The sequence below is a fragment of the Papio anubis genome, chromosome 10 (assembly GCF_008728515.1).
Source record: "Papio anubis isolate 15944 chromosome 10, Panubis1.0, whole genome shotgun sequence".
In the NCBI taxonomy this organism is placed as follows: domain Eukaryota; kingdom Metazoa; phylum Chordata; class Mammalia; order Primates; family Cercopithecidae; genus Papio; species Papio anubis.
In genome coordinates, this window is record NC_044985.1 from 56,725,728 (window position 1) to 56,748,844 (window position 23,117).

The 23,117-nt window shown below is 40.6% G+C and overlaps 1 protein-coding gene across 4 annotated transcripts in view; it reads left to right on the plus strand.

Moving 5' to 3' along the window:
- Window positions 1–10,915, plus strand: part of RAPGEF4 (Rap guanine nucleotide exchange factor 4) — a 307,950-nt gene extending 297,035 nt beyond the window's left edge. For all 4 annotated transcript variants that reach the window (XM_003907614.3, XM_009182453.2, XM_003907616.5 and 1 more), the window contains 2 exons: window positions 6,615–6,669; window positions 9,658–10,915. In XM_003907614.3, coding sequence (XP_003907663.1) covers window positions 6,615–6,669; window positions 9,658–9,785 — 183 coding nt within the window. In that variant the 3' untranslated portion in view covers window positions 9,786–10,915. The remainder of the gene's footprint in view (window positions 1–6,614; window positions 6,670–9,657) is intronic.
- Window positions 10,916–23,117: the final 12,202 nt, after the last annotated feature.

Genomic DNA, 23,117 nt, shown 5'->3' on the forward strand with positions numbered 1-23,117 from the left:
GGAAGGGAAGAAGATCACACATCTTCCCTGATCTCCCCTCCTCCCTGTGCTGCTGTGTCTGTCCTTGAACACCGTTCCGCCACACCCAGCACTCTCCAACACAGCCTTGCCTTAATAGGGGTTTCACAGCCTGAGATATCTTCCTGCCTCTTCAGTGTCTTCCCCACCAGAATGCAAGTGCCCTGGCCCAGGTATCTGTTTTGTCCACTGATATTTCTCCAGCACCATAAAAATATCTGGCACATTATTTCCCCAGCACCCATAAAAATGTCTGGCACATCATAAGTATGCAAGAAGTACTTGTTGAATAAAAGAATAAAATGTTAATGTTTCAGTGTTGGGCTTAGTGCACGAAAGCATTTTTCAAAGATTTTATGTAATAAATCCAAAAGTGTTTTCTATTTTATTAGAAAATTGGATTAACCGGCCGGGCGTGGTGGCTCACGCCTGTAATCCCAGCACTTTGGGAGGCTGAGGCGGGTGGATCTTGAGGTCAGGAGTTCAAGACCAGCCTGGCCAAGATGGTAAAACCCCATCTCTACTAAAAATACAAAAATTAGCTGGGCGTGGTGGTGGGCGCCTGTAATCCCAGCTATTCAGGAGGCTGAGGCAGGAGAATTGCTTGAACCCAGGCAACAGAGGTTGCAGTGAGCCGAGATCATGCCACTGTACTCCAACCTGGGCAATAGAGTGAGACTCCATCTCAAAAAGAAAAAGAAAAAGAAAATTGGATTAACTAAAATGTCCCAAAGCGTTTTGCATAACTGAGACATTGCAAAAGATGACTTTGCCTTAGCCTTTGTTCCTAACCAGACATTTTTCTGTCCCCCGTCCTCCCTGTGGTGCTGTGTCTGTCCTCCAGTGTCCCTCCCTGAGTATATAGAGGTACACATGCTCTACATGTGCCTGGACAGGCACCTGAACTGCCTTCTTCCGTGGTCATCATATGGACCACATACCGTGAGCATCATGCATGTGTTACACATGTGTATCTGCATGTCACACACCTCTTGGATATTAAAGATCTGTAAGGAGACAGGACTCAGAGCTCCTCCTCAATGATGCAGACAGGCTGGTTCAGCTTCAGTTCCCTTTTATCTCTGGTCCTCGCTGTGCCCTTCCATTTGGTTGCTATCACAGGCACAATCTCTGTTAGGTGAGACACTGTGTATTTCTGAATCTTGTGAAAAAGATTCTTGTCCCAAATATGTGGAGGTCTGAGTGAAATAATCAAGTGGTGTAAATGTGGTTTTACACATGCTAAGCAAAGAGATCCTATATTTGATAGACATAGGTCTGGAGACAGAATCAAATCGGTAGAGGCAGAAATGTAAGAAAAAGCAATCTGGCAAACATTAAGAGCAAGGATGGTAAAGATCTTAAGGGGCTACAGAAGGAAAGACTAAAACTGTTGAGGGCAGGCATTTAGAAGAGGCCTTTCAGTGAGGAGTCGCTTCTTGAGCGATCTGAGCAGAGGCAGAATAATAGGCCAAGAGGGAGGCTATTGTGGCTGCTGTCTGGGAGCGGGAGGTCGTAGAGTGGCACCAGTGAGGTGGCATGGCCTGGAGGGCCTGCTGGTCCGAACTTGAAGAATAAAGCCTTCTCCTCTTCCACAATGGGAGAGCAAAGGGGGAACTTGGACTACGGCACAAGAGTCAGTGCAGAGCTGGCCAGGAAGGTAGAGGCAGCCACAAGGTCCTGGTAGGCTATGTCATGTCTTTATAGGAGTGATAGTGGAACTTAGCTGGCCTGCTTCTCAGCGGAGGATGCCACAGAAGGGTGACGCCTGCCGAGAGCCAGGCCGCAAAGGCCCGGTCTGAGAACATGGTACCTCTGACACCTTAGCAGACTCAAGGGAAATTCCCTGCATCCGAGCTTGAGAGAAATTTATGTTTGGGACACTGGCCTCAGAGCCTCTGGCTTGTGCCAGGCCGAAGCACACACAGTGGTCACCCCTTCCTTTGGATGGTGTCTTTGTACTGGTCACTCTGATGCAGGCTGACCCCTAAATTGGGGTTCAGCTGGGGAGAGTGCTTGGCTTTCCTAAGGAAGGAATTTAAGAGCGAGCTGACAATGAAAGAAGCAAGTTCATGAGAGGAACAGTGTACAGTAAAACAGCTGCTCCATAGACCAAGCAGTGCTGTCTCATAGGCAGGGTGGCATAGAATAGCACTCACAGAGTGCTGGCCGGCTCTATTTATACCTAGTCTACTTATATGCTAACTAAGGAGCAGGTTTTTCACAAACTTTCTGGAAAAGGGGCCAGAAGTTCCTGGAACCATCTAAGGTAGCTTCCCAGTCATTGCGGTGGCATTTGTAAACTGTCACAGCACCAGGGGCGGGGGGGGGGGGGGGGGGGGGGGGGGGGGGGGGGGGGTGGTGTTGTCTTATGCAAATACATTATAATTCCTAGTCCTAGCTGGTTTGGGCTGGTTTCTTTGCTACATCAGCAAGGTGGTGACCAAGGCTGGGAAAACAAATCCTGCTGATGTTCTACCTCCACTCTGCAACACAGGCCCCAGGAAGGACATCTGCTTCTGTGCCCCTCTCTTCTCAGCTCTAAAGAAAAATAGCCGCGTGACATAGTCACGGAGTTCTTCACTTGCCACCTCATTTCTCCTTTCTGCATTTCCCTCCTCAAGTGCATGTCCTGAGGGGAATTCATCAGCTTTCAGCTGGACCCATCTCTAAGCCCTGTAGGCCATGAACTGTAGGAACACATTCATTTTTGCACATAAGCTCTGAAGACCTGTACTTAGGATTAGTCCCAAGAAACATCAGTTTCAGTGTGGCGACAGCGGGTTCAATTTGTCCACCTGCACGGATCTGGAGCGCCTTCTAAAGGAGGTGCTCTAATGTGGGGCATGTTCGCGCCACATTCACTCCCGAATTACCAATTGCTGTCTTCATTAGCTATTTGCTCATGGGAATGTGTTGTAAACCTCAGGCTGGCTACCAGGGAAAAAAAGATGAGAATCTGTGCTTTGGAGTAATCAGACATTCCCGCCCCCCACCCCCTGGCCTGGCATTATAGAAAGTTGCCTGGCCAGCTCCAGGCAGGCCAACCTGCTCTGGCGGACGGCGAAGCATAGGGTGTGATGTTTTGTTTCGCCCCCGCTGCAGCAGTTGGATAATGCAGCCTGTATCTCTTTAACCTTCGTTTCTGCCAGGCTGGACGGCGAGCACCAGGGAATAAACAGCTGTCTGCCATCAAAAATAACATGGGCTGTTGTGTGTGGAAAGATAGACTCTAACTAGATGGTTTTAGTTTTTAAAATCCTCCACTCTGGTCCAGGAAATCAACTGTACATCACAGAGCAGAAAGCTGCATCCACACAGCAGCTCCATGAAGGAGGCTGAGGTTTAAATCACGATTACTTCAACAGATGTCAGTGGCATGACTTTTTTTTTTTTTTTTTTTTTTACTGTAGGCCCAGTATAGCACCATCTAGATCAAGGAAAGAAGGAAGATCATAATTTCTCTGCACTTTACAATTTGTTTAGTCTAGGGCACCGTACCAGAGACTGTTCAGAAGAGAACCAAAACTATCTTATGAAGAATTGTTGAAGAAATTGAGAATATTTAGGCTGAACAAGAAAAGATCTGGGGGTGCAAGGATATCCATAACAGTTATATTCAAGTATTTGAAGACTTGTCCCGTTAAAAAGAAATTAAACGTGTTTGTTGTTAGGTCATTGCCATGGCATTAGTAAACTGTCATGGTGCCGGTGGGAGTCTTACACAAATGCATTATGAGCTCCAAGGATAAATGAGTGAAAAGTAAGGGGAGAAAGACCTTAACTCACAGTGACAAGTTTTAATAATCAGAGATGTCTAACAATGAAGGAGGCTAGTGTTGGAGGTAATGCATTACTCATTGCTGGGATGCATTCAAACAGCGGGAGAGCCACTGTTTATAGGTAGGCTGTGGAAAAAGCACTGTGCGCTCTGGAGATGGTTCAAGGAGGTGACTCCTGAAGTCTCTTTCAGCAACCCAGGAGAATGCCTTGTAGTTGGATGTAGTTGTCAGTAACTGCTTAATATTACATGTGTTAATGGGTGCAAAAGAAGGTGAAGTTAAAATATTAAGTTAACCCTTCTTTGGCCTTGTGAAAGCATTTGTAACTATGCATTGACCAGCAATGCTAGTTGGATTCACACATCCTAACTGTGGGTTCACACCATTAAACATTATTATCTCGACCTCACAAAGGAAAAGAATGGACCTTGTTGTAAAGCCAGATTTGGATTTCAAAGTTAAACTGAAGTTATCTGAGAACAATTAAAAAGGATACGTCAAAATTAAAACCATTGTTAAAATTAATCAAAGATTTAGAAAGGTAGAATGAGCTTCAGGGCTGGAAATTACTGATTTAAACAATTGTTCTCACATTTTAACTACATAATGAGCTAAAAATTATGAAGCCTCAGAGTATAGCTGTAAAGAGTAGCATAAAACCAAAGTCAGAATGAAATGTTTTAGCTTTCAAAACTAAAAAGCAGAACAATTACTCCCTACAAAATGGTATACGAAGAGGTTTCTGACCCCTGCTAATTGTTTTATTATTCTTCAGAGGGGCATACTGGCTGCATTTCCCAGGGTTTTCGGTAATTACACTCCATTCAATATCTGAAGAATTACAATAATTCTACATGGAATATACTTGTGCCCTTCGGATGCAAAGCCTTTAGAGAAGTGAAAAAACAACTTAAAAGTAAATTAGCAGGGAAGTTCTCATAGTTACCATTTATTTCAAGGCTCCATATATCAAGGGCTAATTATACATTGTACGTTACATTTTCTGGGAGGGATTTGTGATATGTTTCTCATGCTGATCAACAGATGGACGTGTCAGTTTTTAGGATCTTTGATGAAGTGAAGTTCTAACTTTTCCAGTTGCCTCTTTGTGAGCGAAATTATCCGATGCGGGCACATGTCACTTCAGGCTTGCTGGAGTCCTCAAAGCAGTAGTATTCAGTGAGGTATTATGATGCTCACAGATAATATATTTGTAAGGCCTTGACTCATCTATGATTTTTTTTTAACGCTATGTAAGCTTTCTCAAAGTCATTTTCTTATACTTTGGCAAGCCAAGGGTCCGCGAGAGAAGAAAGGGACGACTGGAATTACCTAGCTGCTCAGAGATCGGGGAGTCTCTTTCCCTGGATGGAGCCTTATCCGTTTTCTGCTAGTGTTGTAATTAATCTGTTATCTCTACGGGACCCCCTTTAGAGCTTGAGCAGGAAGGTGTCCTGAAACATACATAGTGACAGGAGTGCCAGCTACTGTTCAAATACCATGAGAGTCTGGCTAAGAAATGGAGCTTCGGCCTCATCAGTGTTTTTCCCCAGGGGACGGGAGTCTCTGTTTCTATCCATTTTCTTTTCTCTTTTCTTTTGTTTTTAATTGAGCCCAGCACAAAAGATTCCCATTTAAGTCTTTATTGCAACCAAAACTTTACAAAGAAATTAAGATGATCACTTAGTGACAACATTTTAAAAGGTCAAATAAATTACAATCTGTCCATTTGGTTGAATACATGCTTTTAAAAAAATGTTTTAAAATGCAAATGGCATGGAAAATAGTCACAATGCAATGTGAAAAAATTTCAAATCAAAATGAAATATATATGTACTATAGGAATTCAAATTTTTGGAAAAATATTTTTTTATATTTTTAAATATAAGAAAGCTATATACTGAAATATTAACAAGATTACTCTGAAGTAATATTCTAAGTGATTTTTACTTTGCTCTTAACATTTTCTGTATTTTCTGAATTTCTAAGATGCTTGTATGTTAGTGTTATAATCAGAAAGGAAGAAAGAAGGGAATCAAATCATTAGGATTAACATTAAAATACAAACTTTGGCTGGAAGATTAGAGAGGTCGGTAATATAGAATGTGTAGCGAAAGTGTAAAGGTAGAATATTTTGACTTGCTGTTCAGTCAATATAATCTCATACCTCATTAGTGAGTCTTATTTACTGTGAGGAACTTGACAAACTAACCCTTCTCCAAATCTAGGGTAGTTACAGATTCTCAAGAAAGGATGGTGAAAATGTTTCGCCCAGGCTGGCGTGCAGTGGCTGGATCTCGGCTCACTGCAAGCTCCATGTCCCGGGTTCACGCCATTCTCCTGCCTCAGCCTCCTGAGTAGCTGGGACTACAGGCGCCCGCCACCACGCCTGGCTAATTTTGGTTTTGTATTTTTAGTAGAGACGGGGTTTCACCGTGTTAGCCAGGATGGTCTCGATCTCCTGACCTCGTGATCCACCCGCCTCGGCCTCCCAAAGTGCTGGGATTACAGGCGTAAGCCATCACGCCCGGCCAATAGATGCTTTTTACATCATGGGGAACATGCCAACAATTATGACAGTTACGCCATTAATATTCCTTACCTGAAAATGCCTTGTATGTAAGTGGGTGCCCCTTTGAAATAATTAAACAAGTTCTACATCAATTAGTTGCCTTCAAATAGTCAACATCTCAGAACATGTCATTTCTCATGGTATCAAGTATTGCAAAAATCAATAATGGTTTGTTTTCCTTTTTGGATTGTACTCTACGCTTACTTGAATTTCTATGTTTCTTTTTTCTATATTCCTTTTAGCGCATGATTGCAAATACGGCCAGAACAGTGAGATACTACAGGAGCCAACCCTTCAGTAAGTTAAGTGCTGCCACCTCTGTCGATGTTGGTGATTAAGGTCTTCTTAATGAGGCCATTGAGACACCCTCGGAGCCTGGGAACTATCTGACTGTGTCAGAGACACTTTGGACCATGAATTCCATGAGATAGGGGCCTTGAGTGTAAAGATGTTTTTTGCTGTTTTAAACTAGAACATATTTACAGTGTTGTGAAACTAGAAAATAACCATAGGAATATTATTTTGTGAATGAATTTAAAGAGAATTCATTTGCTGTATCCAGTGTGACTGGAGACAACTGAAGCACGACTGCCAACAAATCCTGCCTCAAACCAACTCTCTTTATGACTCATTGCTCCGTGTTGAGAAACTCACATCAGCCGTTGATGACTCAGTTCAGTCATTTATAAACTAGGAAAGATAATATTTATTGTCTTTCAGGGTATTGCAAGAATGCATTAATGTTTATAGCACATTCGTAAAAGGTCCTATAATAGGATTTCATATTATATTTCTAGTATTCCCACATGAATTTGAGGTGCTCTTTTAAAATCTGAACGTGTATCACAAGAACCGGTATAATACTTTAATATAAAAAGATTACTAATAATAAATAACAATTTTAGTCTGTTGAGAGTTAAGTTGCATCATAGCACTGGATGGTCATACTAGACCAGTGCTACTGTTTCTTCTGGGCTGGGACTTTGGTGGTGGGGATGGAGCTTTGGCTCCCTCAGTCTGGTGTGGAAATGAGAAGGTGAACACTAAACGTTTTTGCTAAGCTCATTGTGTGAGTCACTTGAGGAAATTTGTCTCATTAACTCAGTATGACACTATGACACAGACATGAATCTGAGGCCGCCAGTACCATCTCCCCCAATAAACCCAGTGCTGAGAGACTACGATGCTCTTGTTTTATTAGTCAGAGTTGTTTGCTCTTCCTAGTGCAGGACTGGCTCACAGCCAGGTTTGCTAACATGGGGCACCAGAACTACTAAATATTCATTTTTTAATGAATAGGGAGGAAAAATTTAAGAAAAATAATCTTGATTTGGGGAGCAACTGATTCAAATGATTGTGCCTTCTCTGACTTCCAAAATGTGAATAGTCTTGTACATCATCAACTATTCTTATGTGGATTCAGCCAGAAATAAAGTGTCTCATATGTTTTCATCATTAATTTACTTTGTGTTTAAAGATATGATCATAAAGCAGTTGTACAAGTGAAAACAAGAATAGATAAGTGACACCATTTACAACCGGAGTTTATGATCCCAGATCCATGGACTTTCCGTAGCAGGGATCAAGGGGGCCCTGAAATTATATGCCAAATGTTGTGTGCCCGGGGGGGGTTTCTAGCCGTAAGAAGGTTTTCAGTGAGGTTCAAGGACCACAAAATAATGTACTTTGTTCTATGAGCCTCTTTGCAAGTAAATCTTGCATTCTCCTATGTCTCCTCCTAGAGAAGCCAAGGGGAACATTTATTTAAAAAGAAAAACTCCATTGCATTTGTTGAAGTTATCAGTAACGTCTGGTAAACAACAGCTGCTCAGCTCTGAAGTCAACAATCTATAGATAAAGCTATAGGAATAGATTCACAAACACTGTGGGAATGTGTACAATGTAATTACAGTATATTGTACATGTAGAGTACACTGCCAGTGAGAAGCGGAGGAAATTAAACACAATGTGCTCTGCGGTTCGCTGTGGTATTATTTCTATGTGATAATTATACCGATGAGTTTCTTCTCACAGGGGGCAGGGGCATGTATGTCTTCTTTCTGCTTTTCTGTGTTCAGACCTTGCAACACTCCCCTTCACCCCTTGTGCAGATGGCATTCTAATTGTCTCTGGGAGTGCTGCGTGGATCTAGCAGGAGCAACCAGACTACAGAAGGCAGTGTACTGTGGTGGAAAGAAACCTGGTCAAGAGCCAGGGTCTGGCTCTGCCACTCCGGGTATCCCCTTAGACCAGAGGCCCTACCCAGTGAGGCATGAAATGGAGGTGGCCCACAGAGGTGCTGGGTCTAAAGAGAGCATTTTTTTCCCCTTTTATTTTGAAATAATGTCACATTTTAAAATCGGGAGAATTCACAAAGAAGAAATCCATGTTTCCCATTTCTTAACAAAAAAAAAAAAGGAAGATCTGGCAACTCTAGACACAGATTCCCCCGTGGCAGCAACATGCAAAAGCCAGGTCATCACTTCTGGAGGGACCTGTGTTTCCAGTTCACCACCTTCCAGTCTGGCTTTCCTCATTCATGTACGTTCCCTGCGAGGGCTAAGTGCTTTGGCTCATCATTCAGCCCTGATCTTCATGAAATCAGTTAACCTCAGTTGCTCACATGCTTGAAATGTGCATCAGAATAGAATGGTAGCTGAGTTTTCAGAGCAAATAGCATCAAAGAATCAAAGGTCTAGCAGAAGTCATAACTTCAGCCTGTGAGTTGGGTTTTTTTTCTGAATATGGACAGCCTCTAAGAACATACAATCTGTATAGTAATGCTGTATACTGTGTGCAAGTAAAGAGGGGAGTCAGGACTCTGTAGTCTCACTGGTTTGCTTCAGTTTGGCCCAGATGTTAAGCACTTTTGTGAGAGGCTAATGAAAACTGTGTCTTTTGACGTTAGTCTTCATCTGGATCAAAGGAGGCAGAGACACAAAGTGTGAGGCACAGAGACCTCTGGAAAGGGAAACAATTTTAATCTATACCCAGGGGCTCTCAGACAGATGCTTCCCTTTTAATTTGGTGCCATTTTTTTTTACAACGTGCAATTCAAAGGAGAATGATCAAAAGAGGTGATTTCAGGGAAGAAAAGAAAATTGGAGGGTAGGAAGGAGGAGATGGAACCACCAAGCGGAAACGCTTCAATGATTGTGGTGTGTTGAAAGGTCTTGAGGGAACCCAGGAACCTACGATAAATGTAATAAATAATTGGAGAAGTAAGACTGTATCTTATATACATATATTACACAATGCCAATTCTGCCCTTTCCTCTTTCAACAGATCCTGATGCAGCTCAAGCTAATAAGAACCATCAGGATGTCCGGAGTTATGTACGGCAATTAAATGTGATTGACAACCAGAGAACTTTATCACAGATGTCACACAGATTAGAGCCTCGTCGACCATAGACATTTCAAATGCCCAGAGCAACAGTTTGTCTCCAGTCCACAATCTTTCAAAAATGCCATTTATGCTACTACTGACTGTATTGCCACTAGAGAATTCCACAAAACAAGCAAAAACACATCCTGAGACACCTCAGGGCTGCATTCAGCTTACCAGCTACCTGGCAAGAGAAGGAATTATTTGACTTGCCTAAAGCTTACACACTCTAGCTTAGGAATCCCCAGTTTGTGGTTACCTTGTTTCATTTCCACTTGTGCCATCTTCTCTGCTGAAGTGTTGAATAAGGCCCTCGTGAAGAGTTTGGTAGAAATACCCTTGTCAAGAGAACTAGCAAGCCCCTGACATTTGTTTCTAAGAGTGTTTATGGGATGAGATGTGCTACAAATGGGATAGATGTGGATAAAATTTTAACTCAACATCTTGATTTGGAGCATGGGGTTTGGGGAAGGTGTTAAGGAATCTATAGAAGTCCAAATTATAGATTGTATTCTTCCATCTTCATCATCTTACCTCTGAAGGAATAGAGCCTGACCACATTATTATGAAACATTATGGCTGGTTATGTAATTTAGGGAGGACTGGTCTGTAATTTCTGAATGATATATAGAATAATATTTATGTTTACAATGTAACTTTTCAAAACTTACAAATCAGGATTATATACATAAGAATTCCACTAAGAAATGTCAAGGTTCTTAAATTTGCCAGCGTTAAAGTAGAAAATAATATTTCAGAAGAGCACAATATGCACAAAACATTTTTCAAAATTGAAATATTTTCCTGGGCATTAAAAACCTTTACTATTGGCTACAAATTTATTGTACCTGATGAAAAAATATTTTCTGGACTTAAATGTTATTACAAATATCTTAATTTTCAGCAATTGTTTTGCACTTTCAAAGATTGTAAATAGTTCATTCAATCAATGGTATAGAGTTATTTATTTGCTACATAATAGATATTGTGCCAAATAATTACTTTTTATTTATTTTATTTAGTATGTAATTTTGAAGTACATTTTTTTTTCCTGTTTTCACAATTAGACTACATTTAATGTGTAGGAATTGTATGTATGTATATCTTCTGTAAATAACATCTAGTATCTTCACTAAATATAATTGTTGACAAGAAATGATTGTGTTTGTCTCAATTCCTATAATATGAAAGGGATAACCATTTGGTATGGTGGGGGTACTGGATCTTTTAATGACACAAAATTCACACACTATAAAATTCATTCTTTTAAAGTATAGAATCCCGTGATTTTTAGTATATTTACAAAGTTGTATAGATAACCATCATCAGTATCTAACTTCAGAGGATTCTCCTCATCCCTAAAAGAAACTCTGAACTCATTAGCAGTCACTCCTCATTCTCCTCTCCCTCCAACCTGTGGCAACTACGAATCTGCTTTCTTTGTCTTTAGATTTACTCTGGATGTTTCATATGAGTGGAATCATACAGTATGAGGCCTTTTGTGTCTGGTTCCTTTCTTTCACTTAGCATAATGTTTTCAAGGTTGACCATATTATAGCTTGTACCAGTACTTCATTTATTTTTATGGTCACGTAATATTCCATTCCATAAATATACCACATTTTGTTTATCCATTTGTCAGTTGACAGACATTTGTCTGTTGTGTTCACTTTTCAGCAATTAGGAGCATTGCTGCTCTGAAGGGGCACTGGATTTTAGAGCTTCCTGGTGTGGGGCCTCATGCCATTTCTCAGTGATTTAAGTACTTAGCAAATATTTGATGAAGAGATATCCAAAATTCTTTAAATTCCAGACATGCCTCTATTTTTTTAATAAGTCAGCATTTTCCAAAGCGTGTTCCAGCCTATACTAGTCTCACAAGTTCACATACTGTCCCTCCAAAAACAAACACACACATGCAAAGCCAAAAATAAAACCAAGATTCTATCTTCAAATAAAGTTGGGGACCACTGCATAATATACCCCATTCATAGAAATGATTCCCAGTATTCACTGACACATTAAAGGCTCTGAGAAGTCCTATTGAAATCCCTTTTAACATCCCACAATTAAAGTCCACTTTGAGAAATGCCACAGCAGGCAAATGCCTCTCTGTGTTCATTCATATACAATTTCAAGGTCCCCAGAACCAGAGGTGGTGTTTTATGCAGTATTACACCTGCCACTGGAGGCAAGTGCAGTGCCTGGGATTTACTAGACAATAAAAGAAGGTCACTCAATAAATTTTCTTGAAATCATTATCGTTCAGTATTTCACTATCTGATAGACCTCAATGTCAGCTGCAAAGGTTTCACTTTTATATATTTTCCTTTATATATCATTTATAGTTTCTTTTCTAGATAATTTACAAAGATGATGAATGAAGCTGGGAGCCCGTTCCTGGGGCATCCTTGCTCTTGTTTTGCTCATCTTTATTCCTACTTTACTGAAAGCTAGCATCCTATATACAGCAGCACTTTTCCCCAATTCCATGGTGACTGCCAACTTATGATCTTATTTTAATGTAGTTTCAACATTATTCAAAATTGATACATATTCCCCTATGTATGTTCCCCTTGTTCTTCCATGTGAGAATAACTTATTGTGCTTAATAAAGATAAGAAATTTTTATTATTTCTAGCTTCTTCGAAAATGCATTAAACTGCATCATTGAAGGTAGCAGTGGTAAAATAATAGAATTCACACTCTAAAAATGTAGAGTAGTAGCCAAGCAACCCTTCCTGAGGCAGGAGATGCAGTTAATACTTTAAAAGTTGCAAACAAGCCAAAAGAAAATGAGATGCCTACAGGGTCACAAGAAGGATAATGAGGTTTGCTGGAAGATGTGAAAAAGAAGAATGTTTTTACCAAAAGCGCCTGTAGAAAATTATACATTTGAGTATTTAACATACCTACTTAGCAAGGTCATTGGCATAGCGTACGGGAGCTAAGCTTTTCCGGCAATTTTTGAATGCCACGCAGGTTAAATATACTCCTCCTGAATACAGTGGCATTTCCTCTGAAGATATGAATGCAGATCAATGACTATCAGTATGAGAAAATTAAACAGAGTGTCATTTTAGTTTCGAATTGTGCTCCAAATAACAAAAAAAAAATCAGCCTGGAATATGCAGTGTGGCAAAATGAACCCCTACCTTGAATAGCTTTCCTTTTACTGTCAATCTAGAATGCCTTACATCTCTTGCTTTAGAGTAATCTTAATCTGTCCTACATTGAAAGTTGTGGTATTAGAAGAACAGTTACCTTATCCCTTACTTCTAAACTGGAAAAAAGCCTTCGATTTAGGTATTGTCAGTCACTTTTCTATTCAATCATTCATTCATTTTCATTCATAGAAAATAATGATTGAGCTGCTTACTGAGTGCCAGGCCCTCTGTGGACACAGAACTCAATGGTGAGGACAACTAGGGAAGGTCTCTGTTCTCCTGGGGCTTATCCTTCAGTGGAGAAGACAGAGGTTAATCAAATAATGATTTGAACAAATAAATATAAAAATGCTGCCGGCTGGGTGCAGTGCGTCACGCCTGTAATCCAAGCACTTTGGGAGGCCGAGGCGCGTGGATCACAAGGTCACGAGATCAAGACCATTCTGGCCAACATGGTGAAACCCCGTCTCTACCAGAAATACAAAACTTAGTTGGGCATGGTGGTGCACGCCTGTAGTCCCAGCTACTTGGGAGGCTGAGGAAGGAGAATCACTTGGACCTGGGAGGCAGAGGTTGCAGTGAGCCAAGATCACGCCACTGCACTCCAGCCTGGCAACAGAGCGAGACTCTGTCTCAAAAAAAAAAAAAGAATGCTTCCAAGGGCATGTAATAAGGGGATTTAATCTGATCGGAGGCAAGGAAATGTTCCCTGTGAAAGTGACAGTTGAGCTGAGCTCTGAAAGATGTGAGTGCTGGCTAAGCAGAGAGAGCAGGAGAATGTGTTCTAAGCAGGAAGTAACATTGGCAGTAAGGGACAGCAAGCTCACTGTGGCCAACAGAGATCGAAGGAGTCAGCATTTCCAGATGTGCTGGAGAGCTAAGAAGGGCTCAGAGCATGTAAGGCCCATGCAGACCTTTGAGTGGGAAGTCATTGAAGAGCTTGAGGCAGGGCGTTGCATTTCCAATGGTGAGCCCTTGAACGGCAGGGCCACTGCTTTCTGTGTACCACCCTGCCCAGGACGCTTGGTAAGGGCCATCCCTAATTCCTTAATTACTTTATTATGAAGGCTTAAAGGTAGAGCAGAGGGAGCTGTGGAGAATGCAAGCATTCAAAAGCAGTAGTGGACCTAGACACCCATACAGACCAACATCATCCCTTCCCCTAAGTCCACACTGGGCCACTTTTTAATTTTTTATTGTGATAAAAGATATACAACATACAATTTACCACTTAAAGCCTTTTTGAGAAAATAATTCAGTGGCATTTAGTACATTCATTAGTACATTCACCTTGTTGTACAGCCATTGCTCCTATCCATCTCTTAAACTTTTTCAACATTCCAGACTGAAACTCTGTGCCCATCAAACATTAGCTCCCCATTTTTCCTTCCCTCCAGCCCTTGATAACCACTATTCTTTTATCTCTGAATTTGCCTATTTTTGGGACTTCACATAGGTGAAATCATACAATATTTGTTCTTTTGTGTCTGGGTTGTTGCACTCAGCTTAATGTTTTCAAGGTTCATCCAAATTGTAGCGTGTACCAGAATTTCCTTCCTCTTTAAGGCTGAATAGAATTCCATTTTATGTCGATTCTGCGTTTTGTTTGTCAATTCATCTGTTCAAGTCCCAACTTTTCAATTATTTGGGGTATATACTAAGACGTAGGATTGCTGAATCATATAGCAGTTCTGTTTAGTATTTTAAGGAACTGCCACACTGTCTTCTACAGTGGCTGTACCATTTGATGGGCTACATTGGACATAGCTCATAATTACCTGCATCATCTCCAAAGTTGCCAATGTACGGTACAGCAGTTGAGAGAAGGAGTGGCCAGGGGACCCAGGGCTCAGTATGTGGGTATCCAAGCAAGTAGCAGGGAGCAGGGAGGCTTCATTTGCCAGTGTCCTGTCTGTCAAGCCAGGACCGCTTACAAGACAATCACAGCCCCAGAACCTCTGTCTGTCCTTGCTGCCCTGTGGGGTGATGCACCACACTCCTGCTGCCTGTGGTCTGACACTGCAGGATAGGAGGACTGAAGGGAATGTTTCTAACTCCCCGAGAATAAGGGCGTGGGAATGGGAAATGTGGCCACTTTGCTTGGGCTCCTTTGCATGTGCTTGTCAGGCAGCTAGGGAAGGTCAAGGATGTTGCTACAGGAAGCCAGGATCTTGGTTCCTGGTACAATTCAAACTTAGAAAGATTGTGGCCAAAGCCCTGCTTGAAAGGGAAGTAAGCACAAGGCACTATGGGCTTATGGGCTCTGACATTTCCCTCCAGATTTGAGGAAGAAAGACAGCCTAGACACAGGGCATGCGAGAGCTGCCTGATTCCATCCCAGTCTCCTTCCTGCATCCTCCTCTGGGAGGATTCTGACTCTTCCTAGCCAGAGAACACTCAGAAAGAGTGGAATTCTGTAATAGGAGGACCAGTACAAGAGAAACACGAGAGCAAAAGTTGGTGTAAACCTCTTCAGAACAGGTTTTTGCAGCACCGGAGACAAAAAGAGGACTGGAAAAGCTGCATCAGGTCTCCATCTATTTCCTTAGCCAGAGACAGGTGGCAAAAGTTTCCAGGTGATAACATCAAGGACCTGGCAGGAACGGAGGAGAATCGATGATTTCAGGCAGGAGTCCTGATATTTTAGGACAGAGGGACAGATTGATGATTCAGTCTCCCCAGCAGGGAGAAGGGCTTGAGGTAAGGAGACACAGAAGCTCTTGGGGAACACGTTCTGCACTAGCCAAGGTGTGGTAACTTTAGAAGAATAAAGAGGTTGTTCAGGGTTATCAGTGAGTTTATCAGTTGCTGTGTGTATTAGGGTTATCCAGAGAAATAGAACCAACAGAATGAGCTTTAAGGGAGATTTATTATAGGGGATTGGCTTACGTGATTATGCAGACTGGCAAGTCCAAAATGCACTGTGTGGACTGACAGCCTGGAGACCCAGCAAAGCCGATGGTGCAGTTCCAGTCTGAAGGCCGGCAAGTGCAGACCCAGGAAGGCTGGTGGGGCAGATGAAGTCCAAAGGCAGAGTCTTCTGGAGCATTTCCTCTTGCTGAAGGAGGCCAGTCATTTTGTTCTATTCAGGTGCCTTTAATGGATTAGATGAGACCAATCTACATTATGGAGAGCAGTCTGCTTTACCCACAGCTCACCAATTTAAATGTTAATCTCATCGAAAAACACCTTCCACCTTGATAAAATTAACCATCACACTGTATAATAAACCACTCTAAATTGTAGTGACTTAAAACCACAAGCTTTAAATCAACAACCATGAACCATGAGTTGATGGATTAACTGGACAGTTCCACCGTCTGAGCCAGACTTAGCAGATCAGGGCTGGACTCAGGCATGTATCTGTGGTCAGCTGGTCTAGGATGGCCTCAGAAGGAATGGCTTGTCTCTGTTCCATATAGTCTCTCACTCTCCAACCAGCTATCCTGGGTTTCATCACTTGTTGGCTGGGAAGGGTTCCCAGGAAGCAAGAGGATAAACAAGAGCTCTGGAGGCCCAGGTTCAGAACTGGTGCTCCAAGAGGACACTACGACTTCTGCAGCACTTTGCTGACCAAAGTGGCCAAGAGGATAGCCAAGAGTCAAAGAGTAGAGAAAGAATTCTGTATCTTGATGTCTGGCACTACCAAGTCATATCATCAAAGTTGTGAATATAAGGAGGGGAAAACTGTTGCCATTTTCACAAACCATCTACTAGAGTGAGGGTAGCACATAATGGGAGTGGCTGGAAGGTCCACTGCTCTTGTTTGAGGAGAGTTTTTCAGGCGCGGTGCAGCCAGCTGTTGAAAGCGCTTCTCCAGGGTGACTCTATTGGCTCTTGGGGAAGCAGCAGGACTAGCAGAAAGATAACCAGCTCGAATATCAGGCAGACCTGGGTTTGACTCAATCAGGGCCACCTCCAGTATAGACAGCAACTTTGTGCGTATTAGGCAAGAGTCAACCCTTGTCTCCACTGGCATTGCCTCACAGAGAGCTCCTCCTCAACCAGGTTTCGTGTTGTGTGCGTCATGGCCTACACTGTTGTAATGTGATAGCCCTCAGCTGTGAACTTTGCTGTTTTACCTCTTTGAGCTTCATTATCTACATCTGCCAATGGGAATGACAACGCCTGCCTCACAAAAGCTGGGGGGAGTCCTAAATGAGTGAAGGTGTAGAAAGTGTCTGGCATACTGAGTGCTTGGTGCTCAAGAAATATTAGTGCCTTTCCTGCCTCTCTGCTATAATGAGAGGCCACAGAAAGAGGTGCTTTAGAACATTCAAGGATGCCTCAGAGTCTTCAGCCAAACCAAATATGAAAGGATGGAAAAGGAGAGAAAGTTATGTGGTGGCTTTAAGTCATTGAAATGGACTTGGGCTAGAGGGGCAGTTCAGGAGTTCTATCAGATGTCTGTCCTTTGTATTTCAAACTTGGGTTACACCAGTTTTGCAAAGTTTTTGCTGCAATAATTGTACCAAGATACCATATTTTTGTATAGGCGCAACTGAAAAGTTATTTGCAGCAGAATAGAAAACATTTCAAATTACTGAATAAAAGAAAGGAGAAGTGAAAATAGAATAAAAGACTCATGCTCCTTAACAACAGATAAAATATTCACATATGAAAGAGTAGACCAGAAACTAAGCCAAAATCTAACACAACTCATACAGACATAGATCACGCCAGAAATTAGATTTTAGCCTAACCTGGGTGTTCATTTACATGCTCAGTCTATCTTGCCTAGAAACAATTATGCCTTGTTACGAGATGCCTCCTAAGAAAGTACCTCTTCATTAGCAGTCCTAATCTTCCCCCACCTAGTACTCAGAAGCCATTATAAAAATCCATTTATATTTCTGGCTTCAGAAATTAAATTGTAGGTATAAGCCAAAGTGTACATTAAATTAGGGATTATTGTTTGTGGCACTCTATGTGAGCCAGGTGATGCTGGGCCATTTTAATTAAGAATTCGTTTTCAATAACAACACAAGCAAATGAATAACATTAAGTCAATATTGAAACAGTCGTGGGTGGAGGGGATTATGGGAATAACTGTGATACTCAGTTGTATTATAGGCTTATTGTGTAGAGTTCATTTATGCATTAGAAAAAAACATCTTTGCAGCAACTGAATAAAGTCTGTAGCACGGGGCATGGAAATCTTTTGAGCACGATGAGATGGTTGCTAGGGGAAAAATAGAGGAAGTCCTGCACTTGTTTCTTAAATTAGAAGAAAAGCAAGGTCACTAAGGAACACAGAGTTTTAAGTACAAAGTTTTCTGAATGTTGACTTTGGAAGAGAATTTTCTGGGCTATTTACTGGTTCAGTAATCAATGCTTTTTGTCTGCCAGTTCTTCTGCCATTTATTGAGCACCCACTATGTGCCAGTTACATACACAAAGCATTTTATTCTAAATACCCAAGAAATGAAAAGTTTCACTATTTACTGATGAAGAAACACTAAGAGAAATGAAATGTCTTGCCCGAGGTCACATACTTGGATTATGAAAGAGGTTGGGATCTCAACAAAGCACATCTGATTCCAAGGCATATGTTGTTAACTATGAGGCTCACTGTCTGCCTAGCTTCTCGTCCCCAAGAGAACTGATTATTCAGGCTTTTGATGCTGCAAAATAAAAATAACAGATAGGAGTTCAAGAACGAAAGCATGAGATTAATTTTCCAAAATATAGTAAGTGAGGTTTTAGGAAAGTGATTTGGAGTATTTGTTTCTAAAGTTTTATCTTTAAAATAAAAGTATTTATGTATGTATATGAATCCCTTCATAAATATCCCACAAATCATATATAAGTCATGTATCAGTTATGGAAAGACTTTACTCAGGAAATAACAGTTATTTGTATTCACCATAAGGAATTCACTCACATACAAGAAGGAGCTTCAGTTGTATTTGAAATGGTTTATCTCTTAAAATACACGATTGGCCCATATATGTTTTCATATTATTCTCTGTACTTTATTTCATTAGAAATTGACTCCACTGAAATCAAAGCATTCTTGAACTCTGTGTATTTACTGAATATTTTGAAGAAAACATAGGCAAGGGGGTTTCGTTATAGAACCCAAGAGTATTTCATTTTAACAAGTCCTCATTGGATATATGTCTGGAACTCTTTCTCCTCTGCTGCCAGTCATATGGTCTCCTTTTTCTATTCCCAATTCTCTCCACCCTCTCTAGTTTGCAGATCATTCTTGGGGACCCTAGGTCATGTTTTCTTTTTTATGCAGACCACTTTAATCTTCTCATAGCTTCTCACTCCAAACTTGAAAATCTCTACTTGGGCTGAGGATGAAGGTATTGTTTGCACTGAGCAAACAGAAGACTCTCCTATAACCAAGGTCCCTTATCTTTAGAATGGTGCTATCAAAGAAAACAATAGGAACCACAGAAACTGTTATGATAAAAAATAGATTAAATAATCTTATTTAAAACCATAACTGGGCCTGGCACAGTGGCTGGTGCCTGTAATCCCAGCACTTTGGGAGGATGAGGAGGAAGGATTGCTTAAGACCAGGACTTTGAGACCAGCCTGGGCAACACAGGGAGACCCTATCTCTACAAAAAATTTAAAAATTAGCTGCGCCTGATGGCAAGCACCTACAGTCCTAGCTACTTGGGAGGTTGAGGTGGGAAGATTGCTTGAGCCCAGGAGTTTGAAGTTACAGCGAGCTATGACCTTGCCACTGCACTCCAGCCTGGGTGACAGAGTGACACCCTGCCTCAGAAAAACAAACAAAATAAAAATAAATATATATAAAAATAAAACCAAACTGGTGAAAGCTCCTTCTGCCTCCTCAGGATGAATGTCATAATTCACATCAGGAGCAGTAAATATGTTTCCTGTTTAGGTTGGTGCAAAAGTAATTGTGGGTTTTGCCATTGCACCAACCTAATTCATTTCAGAGCCTGGTAGAAGAGAAAAAGAAAGGAAAACCAAAACTTCCAAGCCTCCTCTAGCTCTGCTGTATCCAAGCACACTTTCAGCAGAGGATCCATTCATGGAAATAGGAGCCTAATAAGTCATCGCCATTCCACCTGGAGACAAATTCCCAGCATACACGTTAACATGACTCTTCCTTTCTCTTCAAATCCTCTAAGTTGTAATAACCTTAGGGGATAGTTTTTTTTCCCAGCTACGTAAAAAAAATACACACACACACACACACACATATACATACATACAACCTCTAAGGATACACACACACACACACACATATCTATATATAATTTTTAAATTTTATTTTATTTTTTATTTTTTGAGACGGAGTTTTGCTCTTATTGCCCAGTCTGGAGTGCAATGACATGATCTCGGCTCACCACAGTCTCTGCCTCCCAGGTTCCAGTGATTCTCCTGCCTCAGCCTCCCTAGTAGCTGGGATTACAGGTGCGTGCCACTAGGCCCAGCTAATTTTTATATATATATAAATTATATATATTTAATATATAATTTATATTTAATATATAAATTATATATAACATATAAATTATATGTAATATATAAATTATATATGTAATATATAATTTAATATATAACATAAAATATATAATATATGTAAATTATATAATTAACATATGTATATTACATATGTTTGATATATGTAAATTACATGTTTGATATATGTAAATCATATATATTTAATATATGTAAATTATATATTAAGTATATATAAATTATATATAATTTTTATATATTAAGTATATATAATTTTTATATATTAAGTATACATAAATATACTTAATTATATATACTCAATATATAATTTATATATAAGTTAAATATACTTTATATGTAAACTATATATTATATATAAATTATATGTGCATATATGTAAATTATATGTATAAATTATATAATTTTAATATATATAATTTATATATATTTTTTAGTAGGAATGGGGTTTCACCATGTTTCCCAGGCTGGTTTCGAACTCCTGACCTCAAGTGATCCACCTATCTCGGCTTCCCAAAATGCTAGGGTTACAGGCATGAGACACCATGCTTGGCCTGATTTTTACCTTCTTGATAACTGATCATTTCTTTAAGACCTCTCAAGCATTGGCAACATTTTTTTTTTATGCTTTAAGTTCTAGGGTACATGTGCACAACGTGCAGGTTTGTTACATATGTATACATGTGCCATGTTGGTGTGCTGCACCCATTAACTGATCATTTACATTAGGTATATCTCCTAATGCTATCCCTTCCCCCTCCCCTCACACCACAACAGGCCCCGGTGTGTGATGTTCCCCTTCCTGTGTCCAAGTGTTCTCATTGTTCAATTCCACCTATGAGTCAGAACATGTGGTGTTTGGTTTTCTGTCCTTGTGATAGTTTGCTGAGAATGATAGTTTCCAGCTTCATCCATGTCCCTACAAAGCACATGAACTCATCCTTTTTTATGGCTGCATAGTATTCCATGGTGCATATGTGCCACACTTTCTTAATCCAGTCTATCATTGTTGGACATTTGGGCTGGTTCCAAGTCTTTGCTATTATGAATAGTGCCACAATAAACATACATGTGCATGTGTCTTTATAGCAGCATGATTTATAATCCTTTGGGTATATACCCAGTAATGGGATGGCTGGGTCAAATGGTATTTCTAGTTCTAGATCCCTGAGGAATCGCCACACTGTCTTCCACAATGGTTGAACTCGTTTACAGTCCCACCAACAGTGTAAAAGTGTTTCTATTTCTCCACATCCTCTCCAGCACCTGTTGTTTCCTGACTTTTTAATGATTGCCATTCTAACTGGTGTGAGATGGTATCTCATTGTGGTTTTGATTTGCATTTCTCTGATGGTCAGTGATGATGAGCATTTTTTCATGTGTCTGTTGGCTGCATAAATGTCTTCTTTTGAGAAGTGTCTGTTCATATCCTTCTCCCACTTGTTGATGGGGTTGTTTTTTTCTTGTAAATTTGTTTGAGTTCTTTGTAGGTTCTGGATATTAGCCCTTTGTCAGATGAGTAGATTGCAAAAATTTTCTCCCATTCTGTAGGTTGCCTGTTCACTCTGATGGTAGTTTATTTTGCTGTGCAGAAGCTCTTTAGTTTAATTAGATCCCATTTGTCAATTTTGGCTTTTGTTACCATTGCTTCTGGTGTTTTAGACATGAAGTCATTGCCCATGCCTATGTCCTGAATGGTATTGCCTAGGTTTTCTTCTAGGGTTTTCATGGTTTTAGGTCTAACATTTAAGTCTTTAATCCATCTTGAATTAATTTTTGTATAAGGAGTAAGGAAGGGATCCAGTTTCAGCTTTCTGCATATGGCTAGCCAGTTTTCCCAGCACCATTTGTTAAATAGGGAATCCTTTCCCCATTTCTTGTTTTTGTCAGGTTTGTCAAAGATCAGATAGTTGTAGATGTGTGGTATTATTTCTGAGGGCTCTGTTCTGTTCCATTGGTCTATATCTCTGTTTTGGTGAAAAGATCAACAAAATTGATAGACCACTAGCAAGACTAATAAAGAAGAAAAGAGAGAAGAATCAAATAGACACAATAAAAAATGATAAACGGGATGTCACCACTGATCCCACAGAAATACAAACTACCATGAGAGAATACTATAAATACCTCTATGCAAATACACTAGAAAATCTAGAAGAAGTGGATAAATTCCTCAACACAGACACCCTCCCAAGACTAATCCAGGAAGAAGCTGAATCTCTGGATAGACTAATAACAGGTTCTGAAATTCAGGCAATAATTAATAGCCTACCAACCAAAAAAAGTCCAGGACCAGACGGATTCACGGCCGAATTCTACCAGAGGTACAAGGAGGAGCTGGTACCATTCCTTCTGAAGCTATTTGAATCAATAGAAAAAGAGGGAATCTTCCCTAACTTATTTTATGAGGCCGGCATCATCCTGATACCAAAGGCTGGCAGAGACACAACAAATAAAGAGAATTTTAGACCAGGGATATCCTGATGAACATCGATGCAAAAATCCTCAATAAAATACTAGCAAACCGAATCCAGCAACATATCAAAAAGCTTATCCACCATGATCAAGTGGGCTTCATCCCTGGGATGCAAGGCTGGCTCAACGTATGCAAATCAGTAAACGTAATCCAGCATATAAACAGAACCAACGACAAAAACCACATGATTATCTCAATAGATGCAGAAAAGGCCTTTGACAAAATTCAACAGCGCTTCATGCTAA